Source organism: Sorex araneus, chromosome 5 (assembly GCF_027595985.1).
Source record: "Sorex araneus isolate mSorAra2 chromosome 5, mSorAra2.pri, whole genome shotgun sequence".
Lineage (NCBI taxonomy): Eukaryota > Metazoa > Chordata > Mammalia > Eulipotyphla > Soricidae > Sorex > Sorex araneus.
Window position 1 is genome coordinate 180977132 of NC_073306.1, and position 15891 is coordinate 180993022.

General features: G+C 42.6%; 1 protein-coding gene across 1 annotated transcript in view; it reads right to left on the minus strand.

Moving 5' to 3' along the window:
• Positions 1-15891, minus strand: part of SCFD2 (sec1 family domain containing 2) — a 147956-nt gene that overhangs the window by 79642 nt on the left and 52423 nt on the right. The window contains exon 4 of the mRNA XM_055139993.1: positions 9848-10023. Within this exon, the coding sequence (XP_054995968.1) occupies positions 9848-10023 (176 nt within the window). The remainder of the gene's footprint in view (positions 1-9847; positions 10024-15891) is intronic.

Consider the following 15891-nt stretch of genomic DNA (forward strand, 5'->3'; position numbering starts at 1 on the left):
CTCACAATACTTCTAGTCTCGTCTCATTTGCTAGAACTATGACCCGTCTACTTTCAAGGGCAACTAGAGACAGGGTCATTATTCTGAATGGCCTCGTGCAATACACCAAAGGTAAAAAGGCTCTTCCTCCGAAAAGACCAAAGCAAGTCATGCCTTCTGACTGATAAGTCACCATTTATCCCTTTCTTGAAGGTGCCAATCTGTGGCATGCAAACCCTGTGCTTTACAACAAATTCTCCAGTTCCCATCTGCAAGCGCATGTGTGAAAGGATTCAACACTGGGGCATGGCTGGTCTCACTTATCAAACAGTGTAGCTGAGAGGACCAGTGAACATGTGAAAAAAATAGTGCCAGCCAATGAAAAACAAGTAAATAAAAAGATGATGCTTCGGAAAGCTACTCAGGGAAGGTTTCCCCAAGGAGGAAGTGGGGCTAGCAATTGTTAACAACTCAACATTCTCTGTCAGAAGCAAAGTTGCCCCTGCTCTGGTTTGGTTTTGTTTTTGAATATAAGCCTACAATGCTTGGAAGAGAAGACGAGACAGAGAGAGACAGAGACTCTGTGTGTGTGTGTGTGTGTGTTTGTGTGTGTGTGCGTGCACGCCAGCACACACATGTGCACACAAGCACGTGAAAAATAGGAATCTATAACACGAATACCAAAGATGATACTTAGCAATCAAGAATAATGTAGAGGGGGCTGGAGGTACAGCACAGCGGGGAGGGCATTTGCTTTGCATGTGGCCGACCGGGTTCGATTCCCAGCATTCCACATCATCCCCTGAGCACTGCCAGGAATAATTCCTGAGTGCAGAGCCAGGAGTAACTCCTGTGCATAATCTGGTGTGACCGAAAAAGAGGAAAAAAAATGTAGAACACTGCAACACCACAAATAATATCTGAGGCAATGTGCAGAGAAAATTATTATAAACAGCACTAGTGGTGAAAGAAGGTATCCAGAAGTCATTTCTTTTCAGTTGATCTAACTAATACTTCTTAATATAAATATTTCTTAAATGTGGTTGATTCCAGGAATAGTGCTCTAATTGAGTTTTAACTCAAAATGAGTAATCAGTTGTTACTAATGAAGTACTGTATGATTGTATAAAACATGAATCATGCATCAAACAGGAAACAGGAAAGCACCAAACAGGAAGCAATTCAATCAATATTTGTGGATTGATATTGCTTTAGAACAACTAATCATGGATTTATTTTAGAGTCATGTTTTGTTTTGTTTTGTTTTTTCTTTTTGGGTCACACCCGGCGATGCACAGGGTTACTCCTGGCTCTGCACTCAGGAATTATCCCTGGCGGTGCTCTCGGGACCATATGGGATGCTGGGAATCTAACCCGGGTTGGCTGCGTGCAAGGCAAACGCCCTACCCACTGTGCTATTGTTCCAGCCCCCGAATCATGACTTTTTAACAATGTAAATACAGTATTTTTATATAAAAAACATATGCAGGTTGCATTTAACTATAGAGATTCAAGCTAAGTGAGGACAGTTCTGAGCTATAATGAATCTACTCAAGAAATCTTGATATGTCCTAAAGAGGTTACCCCACCCCGGAGGCATCTATCCTCTGATCCTAGAGACGAATGGGAGAAAGTTCAGTATCACTTAAATGAATATAATTTATTCTTACCAATGAGACATAAACTTACCCAAAAAGGAATAGGGTGGGCCTGAGGGGTGCCTAAGTTTCAGAGCACTTATATGTGAGGTCCTGGTTCAATCTCTGGAACCCTGTCCTCCAAATCACCTCATTAATTTATAAGATGTGTTACTGTGAGATGATATCCAAAGTGACAAACCCTCTGTCAAGTTTATGACCCCTAAATGCAAACCAACAAGTAAATGTCCTGACTTTGCCACATTTGCTTTTCCAATATGATAAAGCTACCAAGTCACCAAATTTAGGAAAATCTTTATCCACTTTATACATTAAAAACCCAGGCTGGAGAGATTGTACAGCAGGTACTGCCTTGCATGCAGCAATCCCAGGTCCAATCCCCCTGAGCACTGCCAGGAGTGATCCCTGAGCACAGAGCCAGAAGTAAACCATGAGCACAGTGGGTATGGCCAAAATAAATTTACAAAAATTATAATAATGAAAGAACAACTCAGGGGCCAGAGAGATAGTATAAGGGTTCAGGGCCAGGTGATCCCAGCACTACATGGCTAAAGCACCACAGTCCCAGGCCCTGGTATTGAAGCAGCAGCAGGCGGGCTGAGAATCATAGGGAGGAGCCCCTGGGCTGTCTGAACACCACTTAGTAGCTCCCTACCCCACCATCCAAACAAACAAATGAGAAAACCCCTTTCTCTCTTAAGACACCCTTGGCTATACACGAGCACCATTAGATGAATCGCAAGGGAAAAAGTGCAATTAAATTAAGAAATGTCATTGGTTTCAGGAGGCATCCCAATTTCAGTGAAGATAATCTGTGGGGAGGAGGCAACTGTAGAATCAGAGAGGTTGTCATAGTATTTTAGCAAAACCAGTTCCTTTCTTTTTCAGAAGGGAAAATAAACTATACTGTTCAAAGCTCTATTATTGAAAAAGAAAGCTCGTCTTGATGTCACTCCTCCTGATTTCAACTTCTCTTTGTAAATGCTTATACAACTGCTTAATATAAATGTTCAGAGATAAAGCCCTATTAAACTATTCTCCAAAAATATTCAGATGTCTCATTTTATTCAATAAAACTGATCAATGTAGGGCACTACAATGGAGGGAAGGTGGGAAGGAAGGAAGGGAGGGAGGGAGGGAGGGAGGGGTGGAAGGAAGGAGGGAGGGAAGAAAGGGAGGGAGGAAGGAAGGAAGGAAGGAAGGAAGGAAGGAAGGAAGGAAGGAAGGAAGGAAGGAAGGAAGGAAGGAAGGAAGAGGGAAGAAAGGGAGGGAGGGAGGAAGGAAGGAAGGAAGGAAGGAAGGAAGGAAGGAAGGAAGGAAGGAAGGAAGGAAGGAAGGAAGGAAGGAAGGAAGGAAGGAAGGAAGGAAGGAGGGAGGGAGGGAGGGAGGGAGGGAGGGAGGGAGGGAAATTAGTAGCCCTCTTCTTCACCCTGATACTAAACAAGTTGATAAATAACACGGAGATTATAAACACACAAGTCCAACTCCCTATCACCTGTGTCACTAGTAAAGGCCAAACGGGGTGGTGGAACGTGAGCTCTTTCAGCCCAGCTGCTCTGCTCCAAACAATCCCAGAACCAGGCCAGCCTCTCCTCTGGATCCGAAGCCAGGCCCGACCAGGGCAGAGCACCTGCTCCATCACTCACTGTAAAGATGAGAGAAGCCAGACATGGAGACTGGTGTGCCACAGACCCCGGTCCAGAGAGAGCGGGGCACCCAGGGCTGACAAGCAGGGCCCTCCCCAGGGAGAGAAAAGGGAGAGCGGAGCTCAGGCATCCCGAATGTGCCCGTCAGATAAAGCAGTCATCTCCCTCAGAGAGGAGGGGATGCGGAGTCTGAGAAAGACGAAGATTGTTGTCTCAGAAGTGCTGGAAATCAGGAGTGAGAAAAGCTGTTCCTCATTAATCTTGCCTTTGGAGTTGTTGTGATGCAATGCTGGGAAGAACCCAGTGACATCATGAGAAATACACAGCGGCGCTCTGTCCCTGGTCCCGGCACACACCTCCTACAAGCCTTGTCATTTCCTGGGCGATAGGGCAGTTCAGAGCATCTTTTGTTTTAAGTCTTGGTCTTTGACCCCAGTCCCTGGTACACAGAGTTCCTCCTCCACTCCTTGGAACGTCTTGCGTGATAGGAGCTCCGTGTGTTCTGATGAGGTAACTCTGGGTGGGCTTCCACACTGCTCCTGGGTGGGACTTGGTCACAAGGAAAAAATCAAGCCCTGAGTAGGAACGTGGAATTTCCCACCTCAGGGAGGAGAGAGAACTCAAAATTAAATTAGTAATCAACCACGCCAATAAAATGAAGCCTCCGTATAAATTTCCGAAGACTTTGAGGGCCGTGGGGTTGGTGAATATAGTTCCATGCTGGGAGGATCTCACAACTCTACTCTATGTGGGCAGAAGCCCCTGGGCTTGGAACACCTTCTGGACCTCAGCCTGTGCACCTCCTCGACCTGGTTGCTCATATAACCTTTGTAATCACTTGTATCACTTGTCATCCCGTTGATCTTCGATTTGCTTGAGCGGGCACTAGTGACGTCTCCATTTGTCCCTGTCGCATGCTAGTGTAGCCCAATGATATCTGCTCTCTCCAGGAACAGGAAGAGCCTCAAATCATTCATTCAGGGTCCTTACAAAGAAGGCTCAATGAGACCTCAATGTCTGTAATATCCTTTACAATAAACTGACAAAGGGAAATAAGTATTTCCCTGCAACTGTGAGCCATTATTGCAAATGACCTAACCCAAACAAGGCAGTCCTAGGAACTCCAATTAATTTAGCTGGTTGGTCAGAAGGATGGGGAAGCCCAGACTTGCAACTGAGATCTCCAGTGAGGGTAGTGTTGTGGAACCAAGCCCATAAGCTGTACTAACTCCGTGTATTGGTGGAGAGTTAGAGACTTGGCTGGTGTAGGAAAATCCCAGACATACTGGGTGTCAGAAGGGCTGCGAGTAGAGTACTGAGATACAAGAGGGGCTAGAGAGAGCACAGCAACTGGGATACTTGCCCTGCATACGGCTGACCTGGGTTTTGGTCCTCAGCATCCCACATACGGTCCCCTGAGCCCCGCCAGGAGTGATCCCCAGAGCGCAAAGTCTTAGCATCACTGGGTGTGGTACCCAAGCCAAAAATTAACAAATAAATAAAACAAAGTTATAAGAAAGAGAGAGGAGAGAGACGCAAGAGGTATTCTTTCAAGCAAGCTCTACAATTTTTTTTCCAAATGCAAAATAAAATTTAATACAACTTATTAGATGTGTTTCCTCTGTTGGTTCCTTCATGGGTGAGGCAGAGAACCCAGGTAGGTGGGACCCGTGGCTGAGATCTCCAAGCCTGCTCGGATCGGGACTGGGCCTCCTCCACCCAGATCCCCAGTTTTCTAGTGAGCTCTACAATTTTCCTTCTCAGGAAAAGTCCCAGGAAACACGCCCTAGTCTGTAAATCACACTTGGCTCTGACTTTGGGGATCATCGTTTCCTGTCTCCCCCCAGCCTCAGTCCAAATGTTTTTGCCAGTACTTTGTATGTGACAAATCATTATAAAGTTAGATAGTGTGGTGTCAGGGAAGGAGCCCAGGCTTCCCACATGCGGCCAGCACGTACTCAGCCTGGTGAGCTGTCTCTCCTGCTTCACGGGGTTGCTAGAGCCAAGAATGGCATGAAAATGACCCATTTTTTTCCCCTCCTGTGAGGGGCAGAATCCCAGCCTGAGAACCACGGCTTGAAATCTTTGGGAGGTGGGACCAGCTCCCAGGCTAAGTGGATCAAGTGGGTCAGAGTGGTTTGACGCTGCCTCAGTGGGACTGGCTGGACTCCAGCAGCTGGACTCATGGCAGAGCCCATACAGACCTGCCCCAGCCTGACTTCCTGGGCACCCAACACTTCAGTACTTTGTTCCAGCACTGGACACAACTAACCACAGCTGGGGTGCTCCTGTCTAAGTCCTCTTGAGAAATGCTCTAATAAATTCCTATAAACTTTGAAAACAAATTTTAATTCAAAACATTAAATGATCCATTATATTTTAAGTCCAGTCTTGAGGTCTGGAACTTAGAATAAGGCATTTGAGGACAAAGCAAAATCCACTGACTTGGTATAAGACAAACAGTCTTTCCATTATTGACTGTAGGTAAATGACTTGTGAGACAAGAACAATTCAGTAATTTAGCATATCATTGTTTTTTCTTTTTAAACTTTCATGAAGGCACAATGATTTACAACATCACTCATGGTTGAGTTTCAGGCATAAGATATTCCAATACCAATCCCACCACCGGTGGGATTTCCCTCCACTACTGTCCCCAGTTCCCCCTCTATCCCCTAGCCTGCCACCTCGACAGGCACATTTTTCAGTTTGGTAGTTGCCTGGATCTTATGCTTTGCAGAGTTGTTGGTACTATGGTTTAAAAACATACATATCCCACACCTATGCCCAAGACCTCTGACTCCTAACCCTGTTACCTTCTGTCCACGCTTCTTCCCTCCTCAACTTCTCTTATGAGAGAGCAGGGAGCCCTCTCATTTCTACAATCTAGGGTCAAAGGCAATCTAGGTATCACCTCTGTACCTTGCATAGGATACTTTTTCATTGCTTGTTGTTAATAATTGCAACCTAGAAGTTAGAGTATTATTAAGAAAGCACATCACTAAGACGCAGGCAGGTGCAAGGCTGGACTCCTTGCATCGACTGTGTCGATCTGGGGAGGAGTTTCTCTACGTGAGCAGCACGTCCATGCACAAGGTGTGTGGCGTGTTTGTCAGCATGCAGATCGTTACAACATGCCACCTGCATGGCAGAGCCTGGCAAGCTGCCTGTGGTGTATTCGATATGCCAAAAACAGTAACAAAAATGGGTCTCATTTATTTAAAAATACATTTTAAAAAATTTAAATTTGATAAAACTGCATGCTTGACACTATGCTGGGATCTGTACCTAGCGAGGAGGCCAACTAGTTCACTATCTTTGGTGATCAGTTTCTTCACAATAAAAAATACGTTTGTTCAACAATTTAACCATCCTCCCCAAGGAGGTATGTCTCTCACCTTCCAAGGTATATACTCATTCACATGTGTATCAGAGACATATTCTGGGATATTCATCACACATTCACAAACACGTACGGGAAGTCTAAATACACAGCAATATGAACTGAACAAATAAGTGACATTTTTATAGTCACAGAGACTGGTCATCATTTAAAGGAATGAACTAAATCAATACAAGTCAACTTGAATTACCTTAAAAATAGAATGTTGTTTTAATTGGGTTTAACAAATGTGTTTGGAATCTCTTATATAAGGGCTTAATGACTCCAGGATAAAATGCAACAATCTTCATACACTTTTCTGTAAGGAAACTTTATTTGACCATTTTTAGTGAATTATTCATAACCAGCAATACAAAATTATTGTTTTGTATTGTTTTGGGGAACACAGTTTGGGAATTGGGGGTGGAGATATTCAAAATACGGTGGTGGGAAGGTGGTGGGATTGGTGTTTGATATTAAATGTAATGAATTATTGTGAACTTTATAAAAATAAAATAAAATTTAGGGAAAAAAAGAATGTTGAGGGGAGAAACAAGTTGTTCAACAGAAGCATTTATAGAATGACATCACTTCTATAAAAGTAAAACCTGAGTGAGTACATCAGCAGCCTGATGGTGCTTTCAGGCTTCCTGATACCCCCAAATTACCACTGTGCCACTGTGCCCCAACAACTTGGGACCAAGTTTCCCAAGAAATTAAATGGCCAAAAGTTAGGTATGTGGGAGCCGAGCCCACAAACCACCTCCAGCTCAGTTACATAAGCTCATTTATTGGCTTTGCATCTGCACTTAGCACTGTAACACTGTCCTCCCGTTGTTCATCGATTTGCTCAAGCGGGTACCAAAAACGTCTCCACTGTGAAGCTTGTTGTTACTGTTTTTGGCATATCAAATACACCACAGGTAGCTTGCCAGGCTGTGCTGTGCGAGCAGAATACTCTTGGTAGCTCGCCAGGCTCTTCAAGAGGGACAGAGGAATCAAACCTGGGTTGGCCATGTGCAAGGCAAACGCCCTACCCACTGTGCTATAGCTCGGCCTTGCTTCTGAGAACCATAAATAAATCTCGAAAGATATAAAAGTCAGGCCATTGAAGCGCATTAACAGCCACAATTCAGAGACTCACAAATGAATCTTGGAGGAGAGCAGCATGCTGCAGAGATGTCTTCCCACCCCGGGTCAGGGTGACTTCATAAGGGCACCTCAGAGGGGTACAGGTGTGTCCCTCTACCTGCCCCAAATGAATCCCAGCAGCCACACACCTCCAGAACACAATTGCCACCACACTCACAGCTGACCTTTACAGGCTTGTCCCGAGTCACCCCCCTCACCACCCCCCCACACACGCACACACATGAGAAAGAATCTACTGAAAAACCCAGATATGCAGAACCAGTGACTGAAAAGTCCAGGCTTCACGGAGTCGGGGCTGGGCGACCTGCTCCCCATCTCCCCGGTGTTCTGGTTTCCTGGCAGTCACACCCACTAACTGCCTCTGGGCACCATTTAAGCACATTAATGGCCATTAATTCAGAGACTCACAAATGAATCTCGGAAGAGAGCAGCATGCCACAGAGATGCCTCCGAACCCCAAATATTTTTAAAAATTTAGGATTCCAGGAATGCACGGCCACTTTTGCAACCGCATGGCTACTCTTACTAGTCATAACAAGCAATACAAAGTAAATTATTTAGCATATGCCTATGGGGCAAGTTTGGGTGGTGGTGGGAAAATTCAAAACAATGGTGATGGAAAGGTGCAGTGGTAGTGGGATTGGTGCTGAAATACTGAATGTAATCAATTATTGTGAACAACTTTATGAAAATAAAATTTAAAAAAATTTTTAAAGCAAAAACCATTTCACAACACTCAGTATTACTTGAGAAAAAATAATATTTAATAAAAATAGGTGGGACTGGAGCGACAGCACAGTGGGTAGGGTATTTGCCTTGCATGCAGCCGGCCCGGGTTCGATTCCTCCATCCCTTTTGGAGAGCTGGCAAGCTACTGAGAGTATCCTGCCCACATGGCAGAGCCTGGCAAGCTACCCATGGCGTATTCGATATGCCAAAAACAGTAACAGCGAGTCTCATAATGAAGACGTTACTGGTGCCTGCTTGAGCAAATCGATGAACAATGGGATGACAGCGTGACAGTGCTACAAAAATAGGTGAAGCTGCAGCAATAGTACAGCAGGGAAGACGTTTGCCTTAGAGGCGGCCACCCTGGGTTCAATTCTTGGCATCTCATATGGTCCCCCAAGGACTGCCAGAAGTTATCCCTGAGTGCAGAATCAGGAGAAAGCCCTGAGCATCACCCAGATATGACCCCAAAACAAACAAAGACAAGGGAAAACAATAAAAGAGCTTATAGTTACTTTTGGAAAACATAAAAGGGAGAGCCAGAGCAGGAAAGAGCATGTAAGAGAGGCTTCAGCTTTATCTTAGTTTTATTTTTTAATGAAAAGGGGTAGAAGTAATTATTAAGAGTATCAAATTATATTGTCTTATATGGAGAGAACATAGACATCACTACTCTATATAAGTCTGAAATACTTTACATTTTTCAAGCACATCATTTTCTTTTGAAGCTTCTCATGAAAATACTTCATTAGTCATGAAAGGGTTCTGTCCCACATACAAATCTTTTCATTAAAACCACCAATTGACTGTACCTTCCTTCATCTTTTACTAAAGTAACATTTTAAGCCACAGGCTCTAAATTGCTTAAGGCTAAGAGATTAATGGCAGAGGAAATGTGAACAGCAGGAATATTCTAGAGGAAAATAGCCAGGACTGAATAAAATAAAACTAAGTGCCATGACAATCAAGAAGGGTCCAAATGCCATAAAACTTAAAAGAAGTTTTCAGAGGAAAGTTGAATTCTAAAATAATAATAATAATAACAATAATAATAATATCTTAACACTGAGTTAAAAACCAAAGATGTTAAAAAAAGTCAAAGATGCCACTGCAAAAAGAAAAATAAATAGGTATGGGAAAAGTATGACTCAAATTTTCATTTGAGTCAACTCAGAGAATATGATGGAAGGCATCTGTCAACAATATGATTTATTACTAAGAATACAATAAGAATCAAAGGGTTCCCCTGGAAGTGAACAATGTCAACTGTCCGTGTTCCAAGAAGCTCCACAACAACGTACCTGGAGAAGGAGCCTTTCAAAGGCCAGGAAGTTGTCCCACTTGGCAGTCTGTGGGTGCTTCAGAGTCTGAGCCGTGGCCAGTCCAAGCTGCAGGAGTCCGCAGTGATTCACAAGCGCTTTGAGGTTGTTCTTGAAGAGCTGAATATAGGACATGAGCTGACCCGGAGTTACTCTCCCTGGAGAAACATCGTAAATTATCAGTGTACCCTCTTCTGTTGAGAAGACTGCAGTTCGTTACCAGGAGCACTACTCAACTTCAGAAACTCTCTGTGGATATTTCTACAACATACGGGCAGCAGCAAAGCTGAGAATATTATCTGCATTTTGCCAGGGGGAAAAAGGGTAATTCAACCAAAGTGCATAATACTTAAAAAGCTTACGTTTTATAAAAATGTTCAATAGGGGCTGGAGTGATAGCATAGCCGGTAGGGCATTTGCCTTGCATGCAGCTGACCTGGGTTCAATTTCCAGCATCCCATATGGTCCCCTAGCACCACCAGGAGTAATTCCTGAGTGCAGAGCCAGGAGTAACCCTGTGCATCGCTATGTGTGACCCAAAAAGCAAATAATCATAATTTTAAAAAAATTAAGATGTGCGTTAAAAAAAAAGTTCAATGTCCTACAGAGACACCACACACACACACACACACACACACACACACACACAGAATTACAGGCTGATATCACTGTAGCACTGTCATCCTGTTGTTCATCAATTTGCTCAAGCGGGCACCAGTAACATCTCCATTGTGAGCCTTGTTACTGTTTCTGGCATATTGAATACACCACAGGTAACTTGCCAGGCTCTGCCATGCGGGCGAGATACTCTCGGTAGCTTGCCAGGCTCTCCGAGAGGAATGAGGAATAGAACAGGCTGATAGATCTGATGAACACAGATGCAAAGGTCCTCAACAAAATACTAGCAAAGAGAATCCAATGACTCATCAAAAAATTCAAAGACATTCTGGGGCCAGAGCAATAGCACAGCGGGTAGGGCGTTTGCCTTGCACGCGGCCGACCTGGGTTCAATCCCCGTCATCCCATATGGTTCCACAAGCACTGCCAGGAGTAATTCCTGAGTGCAAAGCCAGGAGTAACCCCTGAGCATTGTTGGGTGTGACCCAAAAAGCAAAAAAAAAAAAAAAATTCAAAGACATTCAAATGGCCAAATGGCATATGAAAAAAATGTTCTAAATCACTAATCTTCAGGGACATGCAAATCAAAACAACAATAAGATAATCATCTCACACCACAGAGACTGGCACACACCCAAAGAACAAGAGCAACCAGTGCTGGCGTGGATGCGGGGAGAAGGAGATTCTTCTTCATTGTTGGTGGGAATGCCAACTGATCCAGTCTTTTTGAAAAGCAATATGGGCATTCCTCAAAAACTAGAAATTGTTAACCCAGCAATACCACTTTTAGGAATATACCCCAGAAGCTCCAAAACGCAATGCTGAAACACCACCTGCATTCCTATGTTCACTGCAGCACTATTCACAAAAGCCACAATAGCTACCATTCTCTGGAAACAACCCACGTACCTGAGAACAGATGACTGGATAGACTATGGTACATGTACACAAGGAAACACACCACAGTTAGGAAAAATGAAGTCATGAAATTTGCTTATAAATGGATGGACATGGAGAGTATCATGCTGAGTGAAATGAGCTAGTACATATTTTATACTATACATGGATCTAGTATGAAACCAATATCCAAGGGCAGGAATAATAGGGGCAAAAAAAAAAAAAACCAGCCAGGAGGAATGGTCAATGATTAGAAGATTAAAAAAATTTTCAATATCCACAAATAAATCCTAATGTCACACAGGTATCCTTCCTCCCTCCCTCCCTTCCTCCCCCTTCTCTCCCCCCTCCCTCCTTCCCTCCCTTCCTCCCTCCCTTGATCTGCCCTGCAGTACTGGTGATCACCAGGGTTACCCCAGTAGTGTTTACGAGGCCCAAGGGCTATACATAGTAATGGTCAGGGGATAATCTGGTGCAGAGATAAAACCAGGATTGGCTTAAGGCTATATATATACCCCAATTTGTGGACTATCTCTCCAGCCTCTATCTATTTAGAGACTTACTTATCAGTTTATCAGTTAATAATTATCTGGGCTATTTCCAATTTTTTAAAAGGATGAATAAAATCTCCATAAGAATCTGTGTACAAGCTTATAGGCATGTATATATGTATATATATTATATATTTATATATATATACATACACACATATATGTGTACATGTGGTTTCATTTTTCTTTGATAAATATCTAGGACTAAGGTGAATGGTTCATATACCAAAGAATATGCTTAACTTTTTAAAAAAAGTAACAAATGGAATTCCAAATACTACCAGAAATGTATGAGTGTTTTATTGCCAAATCTTCACCAGCACTTGGTGTTGCCAGTTATTTTATTTTAGCCATTCTAACTAGGTATGCAGCAAGTATCTTGTAGTGTTGATTTTTCCAATGACAAACAATTTGGGTCACTTTTTAATGTAATAGGCATTTTCTGTCTTTTTTCCTTCTTCTCCTTTATTGGTCTTTGGGCCACACCCCACAGTGCTCAAGTCTTTGGGCCACACCCCACTCACTCCTGGCTCTGTGGTCAGGGGTCACTACTGGTGGAGTTGAAGGAACCAGGTTGGCTGTGTGCAAGGCAAGCACTCTACCTGCTGGTCTCATTTTGTCTTTTTTGATGGTATTCCCATTTAAATCCTCTGCACATTTTAATTAAGTTGTTTATTTTTCTTATTATTAAGTTCTGAATGTCACTACATTTTATTATCTTATTAATTCAACATACGCTCCTGTGTCAGATACTATTTTTACTGGTAGGAATAATTCATAAAGAAGTCAGACAAGAGGGGGCTGGAGCAATAGCACAGCGGTTAGAGCATTTGCCTTGCACGCGGCCAAACTGGGTTCGAATCCCAGCATCCCATATGGTCCCCCGAGCACCACCAGGAGTAATTCCTGAGTGCATGAGCCAGGAGTGACCCCTGTGCATCGCCGGGTGTGACCCAAAAACCAAAAAAAAAAAAAAAAAAGTCAGACAAGAATTTCTGTCCTCAGACATAGAAAGATTGCACTCATCTATGGTATATAGAATAACAGAGTGGGAGACTAACACCCAAGAACTGTAGAAATAAGTACCAGGAGGTTGACTCCATGGCTTCGAGGCTGGCCTCATGTTCGGGGAAAGGTCAACTCAGAGAAGCGATCACCAACTACATTGTAGTCGAAGGCCATGTGGGGGAAGGGAGTTGCGGGCTGAATGAGGGCTAGAGACTGAGCACAGCGGCCACTCAACACCTTTATTGCAAACCACAACAGCTAATTAGAGAGAGAAAACAGAAGGGAATGCCTTGCCACAGTGGCAGGGTGGGGTGGGGGGGAGATGGGATTGGGGAAGGTGGGAGGGACGCTGGGTTTACGGGTGGTGGAGAATGGGCACTGGTGAAGGGATGGGTTCCCGAACTTTGTATGAGGGAAGTATAAGCACAAAAGTGTATAAATCTGTAACTGTACCCTCACGGTGATTCTCTAATTAAAAAAATAAATAAATTTAAAAATAAAATAAAAAAAAAAAGAATTTCTGTCCTCTCAGCCAACAAGAAGTGACTTCTCAGTGTCTCCAAATTAATTCAGTCTATTGCATGTCATTCACTTAAGAGATGGTGGCATGTGCAAATGATTTATATTTTAATACGATGACATTCTCTGAGTCTATGAAATACTGATCTTAAACACATACAATTCACGTGAAATATGTTTAAATCTAAGCGATCCATGAACCTTGTTTGTTTCTACATGGTGATGAGGAGGACAGCAGTATGGTTCCTGGGCACACAAAGCTTAGTCTATCCAAAGATATTTCCATCAAATAACTGTAAAAAAAATAATTATTCACTCTGGGTTGTGGCAAGTGATACTAAAAAAATATGAAATGTCTTTAAAGTCTGAAAGTCTTTACATGATAAACTGTCTAGTCCCCGTAACCTATATCATTAACTGACAGAGAAAAGATGAAATGAGCTCAAAATATGAACAACCCATTCATAACAAAACTGTCCTATAGCGAGACTGACAGTATGGAAATCATTAAAGAAAGTCATGTGAGGGTATGTTTATATTTCTATTATAAAAATCATATGTTTAAGTTAAAGGTAAGAGTGCATTTATTTGACTTTTTTAAAAAAAATAGCTGAACTTTCTATCCAATTGCATTTCCTAGCTCAGATGCATAGTCTCTTTCATATTTACAGAATCCCATCACGCGTCCATGTAAGGCATGTGATCCAAAGGATCATATGGGTACAAGTACAACAGGAAGTGGTAACCAAACACTAAACTGTGATTGTGGCAACTAGTCACCCTTGTTGCTTCGTTGTTTCCTATCTAACTTTTTCCTACACATGCACCAGTAACACTCCATTTTTTGTTTTGATATTTTTTTAATCTTTATTTAAAAAATTGAATCACGGTGATATATAGTTACAGAGCTGTTCATGATTGGATTTAAGTCATATAATATTTCAACACCCATCTCTTCACCAGAATAGTTTTCCCACCACCAATAGTCCCAGTTTCTCTCCTGCCACTATGCCATCCACTATTCTCTCTCACTCTCTCTCATTCTTCTCTCTCTCTCTCTCTCTCTCTCTCTCTCTCTCTCTCTCTCACTCTCTCTCTTTTACTTTTACTTTTGGGACTTATGGTTTGTAATATAGATAATGGAAGGTTATCAGGTATAACCCTTCACCTACTTTCAACACTCAGTTCCTGTCCAAAATAATCATGTCCAAGTATTAATGTCATGTTGGTCCCTTCTCTACCCCTCCACTCTTGTGGAAAGCTTCCAACCATTGAAAAGTCATATTGGCTGTGTACCTGGCTTTGAATATTAGTCTCATACTATATAGATATAAATATATATATTTATATTTCATACTATATATATTTATATCCCACAAATGAATGCAGGCAGTCATTCTATATGCATTAGATATTAGCGTCATGCTATATAGATTTCGTGATCATGATTTTGTGATGTAAATATATATTTATATCTCATATTATATCCAGGTTCAACTCCTCTGTCCCTCTCAGAGAATCTGGCAAGCTACTGAGAGTATCCCGCCCACATGGCAGAGCCTGGCAAGCTACCCATGTTGTATTCGATATGCCAAAAACAGTAACAACAAGTCTCACAATGGAGACGTTACTGGTGCCCACTCAAGCAAATCGATGAACAACGGGAAGACAGTGCAGTGCCACAGTGCTATTATATACATATTTATATCCCACTAGTGAATTCACTTGTCCTTATCTTTCTGACTTATTTCACTCAGCAGGATACTCTCCATGTTCATCAATTTATAAGCAAATTTTATGACTTCATTTTTCCTAACAGCTGTGTAATATTTTACTGTGTAGATGTACCATTGTTTCTTTATCCAGTTGTTTGTTCCTGGGCACTCGTGTTGTTCCTTGATTCTGGTTACTGTGAAAAGTGCTGCAATGCACTGTTCACAATAGCCAAAATTGGAAACAACCCAAGTGCCCTAGAACAGATGACTGGCTAAAGAAGGTTTGGTACATCTACACAATGGAACACTATGCAGCTGTTAGGAGAGATGAAGTCATGAAATTTGCTTATAAATGGATAGACATGGAGAGTATCATGCTAAGTGAAATGAGTTCAGAAAGAAAGGGACAGACACAGAAGGACTGCACTCATTTGTGGAGTATAGAATAATATCACACAAGACTGACATCCAAGGACAGTAGATACAAGGGCCAGGAGAATTGCCCCATAACTGGAAGACTGCTTCATGAGTGGAGGGTGGGGAGAGAAGGCAGATGGAATAGAGAGGGAATCACTAAGAAAATGATGGCTAGAGGAATCAGTCGAGATGGTAGATGTGTGCTGAAAGTAGATAATGGACCAAACATGATGGCCTCTTAGTGTCTGTGTTGCAAACCATAATGCCCAAAAGTAGAGAGAGAGTATGGGGAATATTGTCT